This window comes from Loxodonta africana, chromosome 18 (genome assembly GCF_030014295.1).
Source record: "Loxodonta africana isolate mLoxAfr1 chromosome 18, mLoxAfr1.hap2, whole genome shotgun sequence".
NCBI lineage: Eukaryota > Metazoa > Chordata > Mammalia > Proboscidea > Elephantidae > Loxodonta > Loxodonta africana.
The window spans coordinates 45,533,418-45,545,683 of record NC_087359.1 but is presented as its reverse complement, the minus strand read 5'-3'; the positions used below and the strand labels follow the sequence as shown (position 1 = coordinate 45,545,683).

The 12,266-nt window shown below is 40.4% G+C and overlaps 1 protein-coding gene across 1 annotated transcript in view; it reads right to left on the bottom strand.

The window, feature by feature from the left end:
• Positions 1-12,266, bottom strand: part of ANKFN1 (ankyrin repeat and fibronectin type III domain containing 1) — a 196,961-nt gene that overhangs the window by 90,387 nt on the left and 94,308 nt on the right. Inside the window, exons 6-7 of the mRNA XM_023553385.2 lie at positions 10,741-10,831; positions 5,416-5,523 (exon numbers count right to left, since the gene is read on the bottom strand). Of these exons, the coding sequence (XP_023409153.2) occupies positions 5,416-5,523; positions 10,741-10,831 (199 nt within the window). The remainder of the gene's footprint in view (positions 1-5,415; positions 5,524-10,740; positions 10,832-12,266) is intronic.

The window sequence follows — 12,266 nt, the reverse complement described above, 5'->3', positions numbered from 1 at the left end:
AGGCTGCGGAGAGATTGGAACTCTTATACCCTGCTGGTGGGAATGTAAAATGGTACAACCGCTTTGGAGATCTATCTGGCATTTTCTTAAAAAGTTAGAAATAGAACTACCATACAACCCAGAAATCCCACTCCTTGGAATATACCCTAGAGAAATAAGAGCCTTTACACGAACAGATATATGCACAGCGATGTTTATTGCAGCTCTGTTTACAATAGCAAAAAGCTGGAAGCAACCAAGGCGTCCATCAACGGATGAATGGTTAAATAAACTGTGGTATATTCACACAATGGAATACTACGCATCGATAAAGAGCAGTGACGAATCTGTGAAACATTTGATAACATGGAGGAACCTGGAACGCATTATGCTGAGTGAAATTAGTCAGATGCAAAAGGACAAATATTGTATAAGACCACTATTATAAGATCTTGAGAAATAGTATAAACTGAGAAGAACACATACTTTTGTGGTTGGGGGGGAGGGAGGGAGGGAGGGAGAGGGTTATTTACCGATTAGTTAGTAGATAAGAACTACTTTAGGTGAAGGGAAGGACAATACTCAATGCACGGAAGGTCAGCTCAACTGGACTGGACCAAAAGCAAAGAAGTTTCCTGGATAAACTGAATGCTTTGAAGGTCAGTGGAGCAAGGGCGGGGGTTTGCGGACTATGGCTTAAGGGGACTTCTAAGTCAATTGGCAAAATAATTCTATTATGAAAACATTCTGCACCCCACTTTGAAGTGTGGTGTCTGGGGTCTTAAATGCTAACAAGCGGCCATCTAAAATGCATCAGTTGGTCTCAACCCACCTGGATCAAAGGAGAATGAAGAACACCAAGGTCACACGGTAACCGTGAGCCCAAGAGACAAAAAGGGCCACATGAACCAGAGACTTACATCATCCTGAGACCAGAAGAACTAGTTGGTGCCCGGCCACAACCAATGACTGCCCTGACAGGGAGCACAACAGAGAACCCCTGCGGGAGCAGGAGAACAGTGGGATGCAGACCCCAAATTCTCATAAAAAGACCAGACTTAATGGTCTGACTGAGACTAGAAGAATCCCGGCAGTCATGGTCCCCAAACCTTGTGTTGGCCCAGGATAGGAACCATTCCCGAAGACAACTCATCAGACATGGAAGGGACTGGAGAATGGGTTGGAGAGAGATGCTGATGAGGAGTGAGCTACTTGTATCAGGTGGACACTTGAGACTATGTTGGCATCTCCTGTCTGGAGGGGAGACGGGAGGGTAGAGAGGGTTAGAAACTGGCAAAATTGTCACGAAAGGAGAGACTGGAAGGAAGGAGCGGACTCATTAGGGGGAGAGTAAGTGGGAGTATGGAGTAAGGTGTATATAAGCTTATATGTGACTGACTTGATTTGTAAACTTTCACTTAAAGCACAATAAAAATTATTTAAAAAAAAAAAAGATGCTAAGGCTCAGAGAGGTTAAATAATTTTCCCAATGACACATTGCTTGTGTGTAGTAGAACAGGGATTTGAGACAATCCTCTTTTTTTTCTAATTTTAAAGTTTGTTAAGGTTTATTTCCCCAATAACCCCATAGTATCTCAATGTAGTTGAGTATTATAAATAACAATTTTGTAGTTTTCTATATGTGATGCTTACATTATCCTTCATTTATCCTCTTAGACTGAGAGAGAATTATATTCAATCATCTTAGAATCATTCCTTTTTTGTGTGAAGTAATTTCTTTTTTTTTTTTTTTGTCGTATTATTGTTCAACATTTCCCAAAGTTTGTGCTTTGTAACACTGATTCTGTGAAAAAAGTGTTCCATAACCTAGTAACTTGGGAAAATGTTTGGTTAACCAAATTCAATATGATTTCTCAGCACATCTAATATTTTAATTTTTATCATACATTTCCTGGAGAAGAATATAGAATGCAACATTTTCCAAACTTTCTTGACCAGAAAACTTTTTTTTTTTTTTTAACAGAATGTCTTATAGAACCAGCATTCTGTAGAGCCCCGTTATGGATTGAATTGTGTCGCCCCCAAAATGTGTGTCAACTTGGCTAGGCCACGATTCCCAGTGTTGTGTGATTATCCACCATTTTGTCATCTGATCTGACTTTCCTACGTGTTATAAATCCTACCTCTATGATATGAATGAGACAGATTAGAGGCAGTTATGTTAATGAGGCAGGACTCAATCTACAAGATTAGGTTGAAGGTTGAGTCAATCACTTTTGAGATATAAAAGAGAGAAGTGAGCAGAGAGAAAGGGGGACCTCCTACTGCCAAGAAAGCAGAACTGGGAGCAGAGCATGTCCTTTGGACCCTGCTCTGAGAAGCTCCTAGACTAGGGGAAGATTGATGACAAGGACCTTCCTTCAGAGCTGACAGAGGAAGAGTCTTCCCCTGGTGCTAGTGCTGAGTTCAGACTTCTAGCCTCCTAAAGTGTGAGAGAACAAATTTCTCTTTGTTAAAGCCGTCTACTTGTGGTATTTTTGTTATAGCAGCACTAGATAACTAAGAAAAACACATTTCGGATACTATGTAAGTATCCAGAGTACATTTGAAGATAAAAGCAGATGTCCTTTTTGGGACTTTCTACCTTATCTTCCTTAACTCGTTCCTAATATTGTGGGTATATTTACATCCCTGCGGGGTAAAAGCATGTACAAGTAGTCCGTGACTAATGACTTATTAGAGTCATGCCGACATCCATTTTTTTCTGTACACTTTATCATTAGTAATATGTACTACGTACAATGTCGCAGCTCATAGTTTGCTGATGCTGTCATTCTCAGATGTTCACTCAAATATGTTCAGTTTTATGATTTATTGTTCAAAACACCGCCATATAGCAGGCTATGGCCTGGTCTACAATGGAGTCAGTATCAGTGTCAGAAGTTGTAATGGATAGAAAGTTCCAAGCATTTGATCAGGATAACATGATGGAAGAGATTGGTGGGAAAATTGTCCATATGGCAGGAACACTGAATTTAGAACTTGATATTGACGATGGGGTACAGCTCATAGATCACCAAGAGGGGCAATTGACAGATCAGATCTTATTCTATTTTGAAGAGGAAAGAAATGTTGAAGAAGAAAGAAGTAATAAGGAAGAGGAAGGAGAAAAGTTGTCAAAAATTTTTACAGTGAAAGTATTAGCTGAAGTTTTTTTCTAAACTTAATTGGGGGCTGATTGCTTTGCTAAAGTCGATAGGCAGATTTGAGAAGCAGTGAGATGTTACCATGAAATGTATGAAGAAAAAAAAAAGTACCATAACAGACAACTCTCACTAATTTTCTGACTGGGAATGCCATCCCCGTTTCCAGGGATAATCCAGATGATCCAGAACCTTCCACAAGTGGAGTTATTACTGCAACTGATGAATTGCCAGCATCACCCAACTCTTCTTCATTGTAGGAGTAAAGTTTTATAATTTGCATATTTTTTATAATCTATGTATATATTAAATGTATCTGTAAGTTTATGTGTAATATTTCCAACCCCCAAAGACAAATAAAGATCGATTTATAAAGACATTGGTAATAAAAGGCAATCGTAATGAAAACTAAAAAAAAAATGAGGCATTTGACTTTTGTCAGAACCGACTTATGATGGAGTTGTTAGAATGTAACCGTTGTAAGTTGGGGACTACCTGTACATGAGAAAACGTGAATGGAAAGTACAGAAAAAATTGGGTCATCTACACAATCATTTCTTGATCATCAGATAGTAATGAGGAGAGTATCTAAATCCTCAAATAATATACAAATAAAAGCTTCATTCTAATGAGTAGCTTTAACTTTCTCCCTCTGATAAAGACCACACACAAAGTGGCTTATGAGTATCAAAAAATTATCTGCCTTGGTCTAATTACTTTATTACCTTTGCCTTCCATACACAAATCAATGGGCAGGGGAGTGATAAAGAGGCAGCTGGAGGCAGAAGAGGAGAACGGAGCCTAGATAATGCCTGAGCTAGTTAAATGAGCCATGGGTAACTGAGAACTGTGTCTACTTTGGTCAATATGGCACACTGAAGGTACTGGTCTAGGTAAGTATTCCTAGAGATCTGGGAAGGAAGAGCACGCTTGTGTTTCCTTCTCAAGCTTCTTGCACACATATTTACATCTCCCAATGAATCACTCATTAGAAGAACTTTATTTTCTTGCAAACACTTGTCCTCATTTCTAGCTTTGGCAACATTTCTGAAGGGCTCAGTCGTCGTAGTAATTGGGAACAAAAACCAAAACACCAAACCTACTGCTGTTGAATCGATTCTGACTGATAGCAACCCTACAGGACGGAGCAGAACTGCCCCATAAAGTTTCCAAGGAGCGGCTGGTGGATTCAAACTGCCAACCTTTTTGTTAGCAGCTAAGCTCTTAACCACTGTGCCACCAGGGCTCCAACTGGGAACAACTCTTTGCTAATGCTAAGTATGATTTATTTGCACCTAGCCAAAACTCAGCTAGCATCTCTTAGTTTCGGCTGTGCATTTCTTACCCCATCTGGCCCAGCAGCGCCCAGAATCTAGACAGCACAATGCAGTTGAAGATCTGGTGGGTGAAGGAGCATGGAAAATGAAAACTTTATGGAGGCTTTAATTCTCCAAATAAAGCTAAGTGCCTCTTCCACGAATCATTACACAGATCGGAAACCTGACCCAGTCCCATCTAGAAGAGAAGCTTTTCAAAAGTTTCTCAGAGATTCTCTGGGTGTAGTTGGTTAGGGTCTAGAGATGGTATGCTTTGTTTCCCCTGAGCATTAGTACAGGGGTAGATTAAAATTCAGGGTGAGATTAAACTTTAGTGGCCAGTCCTGAGATCAGGGTGGGAGACAAACGATTAGACTTGGATTCAGAAAATCCAGGTTCAAGCCCTAATTCTGTCTTTTCCTGGCATTGTGATCTTAGGCAAGTCACTTAACCTCAGTAGTAATTGCCAAAATGAGAAGGAAAAAGAGACACTGGATGTGAAATTGCACTGTAAACTATATTGTGAATGTATATGAAGGTTTATAATTGTCGCTGTTATAATTGGTTCAGTTCTCTCAGGAATGCTCAGAGAATTTTCCTTGGAAGAGAAACATCTGAGGATAAATACCCCAAGACCCAGCACTGCTGAGGCGTCTTGTGAAGAAAACAATTCAAAGGGAAGGGAACGAGTGGCAGCTGTTGTTTTTCCTGTGCTTTCTTCCAAATGTTCCTATGGAGAGAGGGTGAGAGAGAAAGAAAGGAAGGGAAGGAAGAAAAGGGAAGTCTCTTCTTAAGGGTTAAAGCAAGATAGTGCTGTAGAGTGATTCCAGATGTACAAATATTAATATCTCTCTCTCCCTGATGAATGAGAAGGTATGACCCAGTTAGGAAACTGCTAAAATTACCGGCGCTACCCAGACCTCAGCCAATGGCGCAGCGCAGATTTTTATCCTTACCCCGGCAACTGTAGTGTTGATGAAGGGCTCGGACCTGCTGCAGCAGCCCTTCCAAAACTTCACTCTGTCCCTTGTGTCTGGGCTCTCTGTCGTCATAGTCTTTCCAGTCTATTGAACAAAAGAAACAAACAGAGTGAAATTTTAAAGCCAGGGAGGCCTCTTCCGTGGCCTGCCTCAGATGCTGGCATTTTGCATAGACTACCCACGGGCTGTGAATGAGCACCCAGTACATGCAGACCTAGCAGGCGGTGCCAATGGTCTGGAAGCTGCCATTGTTTAGGGCCCTGTGCAAAACAGTAATTGTGGTTGGTTTCTTGTGTCGGGCAGTTTTGGGGCAAGAGAGAGTGGTCACTGAAAGCCAAAAGAAAATAAGACATTTTGGAGTTTACTCTACCCACCCCCAGTCTCCTGCCCTCTTTTCAGCATTTCCTGTCCCAGTCAGTTCTCCTGCTCCCTCCGCACTCAGCACCCCAATTCTCGACTGGATTTCCACAGTAGGAAAGGAAGGGGTGGGAATGTGCAGACTAGATGAAATCCACAGTCCCAATGCTTTTATTGTAGGCTTCACACTTTTGGCCAAATTGACATTTCTTTCCAAGGAAAGAGCCCATGTCAGATGCCAAGAAATGGAAATCTACATTTTGCTCTAATGAATGTCTGCTTTGGTTAGCTGGCACAGTGAGCCCTGCACATACTCTGAGCCACCAACCACCCTGTCTGCTCTGTCTCTAAATATACAGTATTAGCTTACAGGGCAAATTTAAATTGCAATACCCACGGAGATTTTTCTCCCCCTTCTATTTTCATTCCATTTGGCTATAATGATATCAAGAGTAATAACCCATGTGGGACTAACGTCAAGATTGTAATTCTGCTGTCTCCAACTCTTGATTTTTTTTTTTTTCCTGCAGCAGGTCAATCATTTCATAGTCCATCCTTTCTTCCTCCAATTTTTTTTCCCCAAGTTTTACTTTCTGAATCTTTTAAAAGCAACAACTTAAAGGAGTAAATTGAAATTATTGGTTGAAATTCCTACTCTGAAAATGCTAGTCATTCTTCCCCAGAAAAGCCAGTTAGTTCACGAGTGTCTTGGGCTTAAATTCTAGTTGAATAAGTTTCAAATGCCTTTCCCCCAGATTCATTTTAAAATGTGGGGCCTCCCCTGTTCAGAAGCATAAGCAGATGCCATGACTTAAAGCTAAAGTTAGATAAAAGCACTTTACCTTGGTTCATCCAACTGAGTAAATGGGGAGTTAGGAGGAAGGCAGGTTCTGGAATCAGATAAGCTTGGGTGTGAGTCTTGGCTCTTCTGATTCCTAGCTCAGTGTTTCTGGGCAAGTTACTTACACTGACAGAACCGCCACTCCCTAATTTGAAAAAAAAAATGAGTATAGTATCTACCTTGCAGGGTTTTTCTGAGGATTAAATGAGAAGATGTATATTAGATATCGGGCAAAACTCCTGGTACATTGCAGGCATTCTATAAAGAATAAGTTAACCAGAAGCAGTTATTGATGGAGAGCTAACTCACTGTGTCCTGAGGATGGAAACACTACTTCTCACTCTATCCAATGAGTACCTATAAAGAAGGGGCCTGGGGGATTTTCTAACGCTTCTTCCTTCCCTCCCTCCCCCACGTGTCCTTCTTTTCTCGGAAGACTGAGGCCCAGAAATAACCGTCCCTATTTATCCTACATTAGCTGGTCAGTGGCAGAGCCAGAACTATAATGTAGTCTCGTGACTGTCCAAATCAGTACTCATCTCATTATACCATGGATGTGTGGTGTTTTTTGTTTTTTATTTTTTTTCTGTTGAGGAGGAGGGTCAGAAGCTTGGTTAGAGTTTGTGTCTTGTGGCTTAGTTGTGGTCAACTCTGGAGACAGGGAATTGGCATAGGTGCCTTGTGTAGATTCTTAGTTCTGTGTGGGCAGGGACCATGACTTAATTTCTCTTTACCTCAGGTTTCTTCTCTGTAAAATGAGTTTTTGAATCTCTTTTTAGGTTATCGAGGTTTACAAGAAATAATGTCAGTAAAGCGCCACTCTGGGCCCTTAGGAGACACTCATTAAATGTTGGTGAAGCACTGTGAATAGAAGTATGATGGTGTTCAGGTGGGATGGGATCAGGAAAGGCTGTTACTGTGAAATTTGGAAATGTTTGAAGAAGCAATCTACTAGTGGCCCTTATACTAAATGTGGTGCCCCTGGCATGCAGTCACAATGAGGATAAAAGTTGCCCTCATGGATATCCAATGGCCATTTTGAGTTTGTTTCCTTAGTTGAATGAATGCATCTAAAGTGTGCATGATAACTAAGCTGTTTGCTTGAGCGAGACTCCTGGGTGACTGCATTACTACATGGCCTTGAACTTGCTAATACTTTCTAATAAGTGTTAATGCTGCCATCACTGCAAGGGGAGATGAAATGGGCCTGGCTCCTTCAGCTGAGCCCCATTACATCAGAGGCAAGCCCGATCTGATGACTTTATGATACATTAGAAAATTGCTAATGCTAAATTGCAGCCCAAGCGAGCACTGGATATGATGCCAAGGTTTTTGGAAAGAATGAGTTTTTCTCAAAGATGTTTGGAAGGTTCTGACGACTACATAAAATAGGAGACTTTAGGGATGAGGGAGAAAATTGAAAATATATTAAGAAATCAAGACTCTGACAGGAATAAACTTAGTGTGGTAGGAAAAGAGTAGATTGTGCCACATAATACAGTTCGCTGTTCTGGTAATGAGACACTTCGATTGCAACACAATGCAGAGCTTACATTTACTGGCGATATCAGGGCTTTCCTGATCGTAACTCAGACAAGCCTGTCTGGGTCCTTTTCTCTTATTATGTACCATACCATATAACATAAGTCTGTAAAAACACATTAAGGCTTTTTGTAAAAATATAAAAAAAGTTTTATAGCTTACTGGAACATATTACCAAATTTCCAATTACTCTGTCATGTTAGACTACATTGTCCTCTAGTAAATATCTGAATACTGATATATGTTACATCACAATGTCATACTCTGTTTATAAATAGAACTGGAGTGTTTGTATATTGTTCTTTCCAAGTGATATGGCATGTCTGCAGCAACTGTAACCACGTTAGGATTTCAGTTCTTTGCCAGGTACCTCTACTTAATCAAATATGCCGTTCTAGAAAGCACTGCCATTCGCTATGTTACTTATCAATTAATAAGTGACTCCTCTCCATTCTGAGAAGCCCTGGTGGCACAGTGTTTAAGAGTTTGGCTGCTAATCAAAAGGTTGGCAGTTCGAATCCACCAGCCGCTCCTTGGGGCAGTTCTGCTCTGTCCTATAGGGTCACTATGAGCCGGAATCCACTCAAAGGTAATGGGTAACGGGTTTCATTTTTTTTTTTTTTCATCCCGGTCTGAACCACCATTGTTGTCATTTCAGAGAGGGATCTTCAAATCAGCTCTTAGGAACAGTGTCTGAATAGAATTTGCAGTTTATAGAATTTGAACCTCTGACCTTTATAAGTAAATGCATCCATATGCAGATCAGAACTGGCACTGGTGCATGCTTGGATTTGGTTGCCCCCTACCCTACTCTCAAGTCAACTGAGATTAGTATTTTTTTGCTTTTTTTCTCTCCCCTCTGTTCCCCATCCCTAATAAGGCATATATATATATTTTTTCCTCTGGAATGGTATTAGTTCCCTTAGTATCTTAATCTTGCAATATTCCCAGTTTGTGTTTCTGCTAAATAAGAATAGAGCCGTTAACGCATCTATTGTTGCGGGAGTCAGAGATCTGAGAGATCCTTGGCACTGGTGGTCCAAGTTTCAAGGCTGTGTATGACCTAGGGTGGCTACCGGAATCCACCAGAGACAGTAGTCAGGCATGGCTGGCTGGCTGGCTGTTATTCTGCTTGTCTGTCTAGAGAAGGGCAATAGTGACTACAGTGTAGGAGATATGGCAGGGGCTTGACCAATTCAGGTTCAATCCTGGCTTGGCCACATACAACAGTTGTGACCTTGGGCAAGGCAACATCTCTCTGAATCCAAATTTCATTATGAATAGAGGAGGAGGATAGCATAGTGGTTAAGAACAAGGACCATGGCCTTGGACTTGGCTCTAAAAAAATGACCCCACTGTTGTTGATTTCGACTCACAGCGACCCTATAGGACAGAGTAGAACTGCCCATAGGATTTCCAAGGAGTGGCTGGTAGATCTGAACTATTTATCTTTTGGTTAGCAGCCACGCTTTTAACCACTGCGCCACAGATGGTTTCTTAAGATGCCATTTTTAGTGGTTGCATTTTGTTCTGTAGTATGGATAGGATATGTACATACCAGTATATCATAGTTTATTTAACCATTAAATTAATATTGGATATTTGTTCTCCCTACCATACCCAGTGTTTTGCTATTATCAACACACTGCTACAGTGCACATCTTTGTACATGATTGTTTTTCTGCTTTTGTTTCCTTAGGTTAGATTCCTAGATGTGTTATTACTGGGTAAAAGGAAATGAATTTTCTAGAAGCAGTTGATATATAATGTCAAATTGCTTTCCATAGAGGATGTAGCAGTTTGCACTCTCACAAGACACTTAGGATACCATTAACTATTGTATTATTGAATTTTTTTTTTTTTTTAAAGAAATGAAAATACAATTCGGGGCAAGAGTCTTATCATGTGGAAAATCTATCATAAAGTATGTCTGGAGATGTTTGTTCTGGTTAATTAAAATTTCTGGTTAATAGAGAGTTACCAAACATACCAGGCATAAATTATTAATCTTTAAATAATTAGAAGAGGATTTTGCAGGGCTTCTGTTATAGATTATATTTGTAGGAGAGTGCCCATCAGTAAGAAAACTTTTCTTCCTACAGAATGTCGGATAAGTAAGATTTGCCAGATTATGTTCTCTTATCAAATCAATGTGGATGTATCCTTTGGTGGTGAGGAAGAGATGATGAGAGAGCTTCGGTGTACTATAAGACTCTGGGCCAGCCACGCTCACTGTACCATCTTCCTATATCCTCACAACAGCCCTGCAAGAGGGTGCGATTGGGCCCATTCTATGGATGTTGAATTGAGACTCAGAGAGCTTAAGCTAATGAAATGTCTAGTAAGTACCTAATTTGGTCTTGCTGGTTCCAAATCCCCCCTCCTTTTATTCTACTGAGTTGCCTCTGCAGAGGCCTTATTCATTAGGCAGCCTAGAGTGCTGCCCTGAGGGGGTCTTGCTGGTTCCAAGCAGTAGGGAGAGGCAATGGCAATGGCACCCTGAGGATGGAGTTGGAGTTGGAGCCTGTTGCCAGGTTGGAAAGTCTACAGCCACCACCTACTAGAAGGAGAGGCACAGGCTGGTGTTGTGGTCTGAGCAGGTCCCCATCCTTTCATGTTGTAAGCCGAGACTTGAACAAAATACTGTTGACCCTGCAAAGTATCAAAATGGAGAAAAAGATGTATCAGGCATTTTAGTAATCAGTTTTACCCTAGATGCCGATTCCTGTGTCTGATTAACTTGTCCATCCCTTTGGAACTCCACCACCCATACTTTAGCTTTCTGGCTTGTCCTGACTATTAGGTTTATATATTACAATAACTATATTTGGAGTGCCTTCTTAGTTTACGTGCTTTCTTTTTTCAAAACTAGAATATCGTAATTATTTTTCCTGACCTCCCCCCAAAAATCATACATCAATTTTAAAAAAGTGACACAGTTTACAAGGTTTGTTTCCTCAAAACAGCAATCCCCCGCCCCCACCCTCCCCTCCTTGTCCTTATTTTTCCCTCCCGAGAAGCAGCCACTATCACCTCTTTTAGCTGATCAACTGGCTTTATAAAATAAACAAGTTATAATGGATATTTTTTCAAATATGTGCATTAAAGCTCTGCCTCACTCTTTGAATAGTTGTATGTGCTTCATTATGTGCAAATACCATCATTTATTTAACCAATCCCTTGTCGGTGAGGAAACCCTGGTGGCGTAGTGGTTAAGAGCTACGGCTGCTAACCAAAAGGTCGGCAGTTCGAATCCGCCAGGTGCGTCTTGGAAACTATGGGGCAGTTCTACTCTGTCCTATAGGGTCGCTATCACTAGGAATCGACTTGATGGCAGTGGGTTTGGTTTTGGTTTGCTGTCATTGGTGGACATTTAGATTGTTATTACTGTTTTTGCCATAATAAATGATACTGTGATAAATATCCTTTATTCAGTTGTTCAACTTAAAAAAAAATTAACTTGTAGCTGTTATTTCAGTTTTAAAGCCATTGTTAAAACAATGGCTTACATTCTTTAAAGTTTTCCTTTGGATGGCACTAAGAATTAAGAAGTTATTTTTGCTTGCTGATAATCTTTTCAAATATTTTGTAAGGCTTTATAATTTTGCTTTGAGTGGGGTTTTTTTTTTTTCAGTGACTCCAGAGAGGCATTTTAGAAGCCAGCATTTGATATAAACTGCTTACAAAAATTGTAAAACGGTGTTTGAAGTTAAAAAAAGCAAACAAACAAAAAACTGATCTTTGTAGAGCCTTTGCTAGGAATTGAATCATACTGGCCTTACCACATTATGAAGCTTTTTTTTTTTTTTTAAACATTAGAAATGAGTTCCTATGCATCTCAAGGTTTTAGGGATTCTATAAAAGTGTTAATCTACTTCCAGGCTTTTATGTGATTAGGGTGATGTCTGCATTGCTCTTATTGGACAGCTAAGTGGAAAACATAATCCCTGTAAAAATTAGTTCAGATATTAGAGAAACTCTCTATGGAGACTTTTCCATTTTTATCATCGTATCCCTTTTTCTTTATGCAATGGAAATTCCCAAGTGTTCCCGTCTGGCTCTCTTCCATCACGTGAGCCGTAGGATT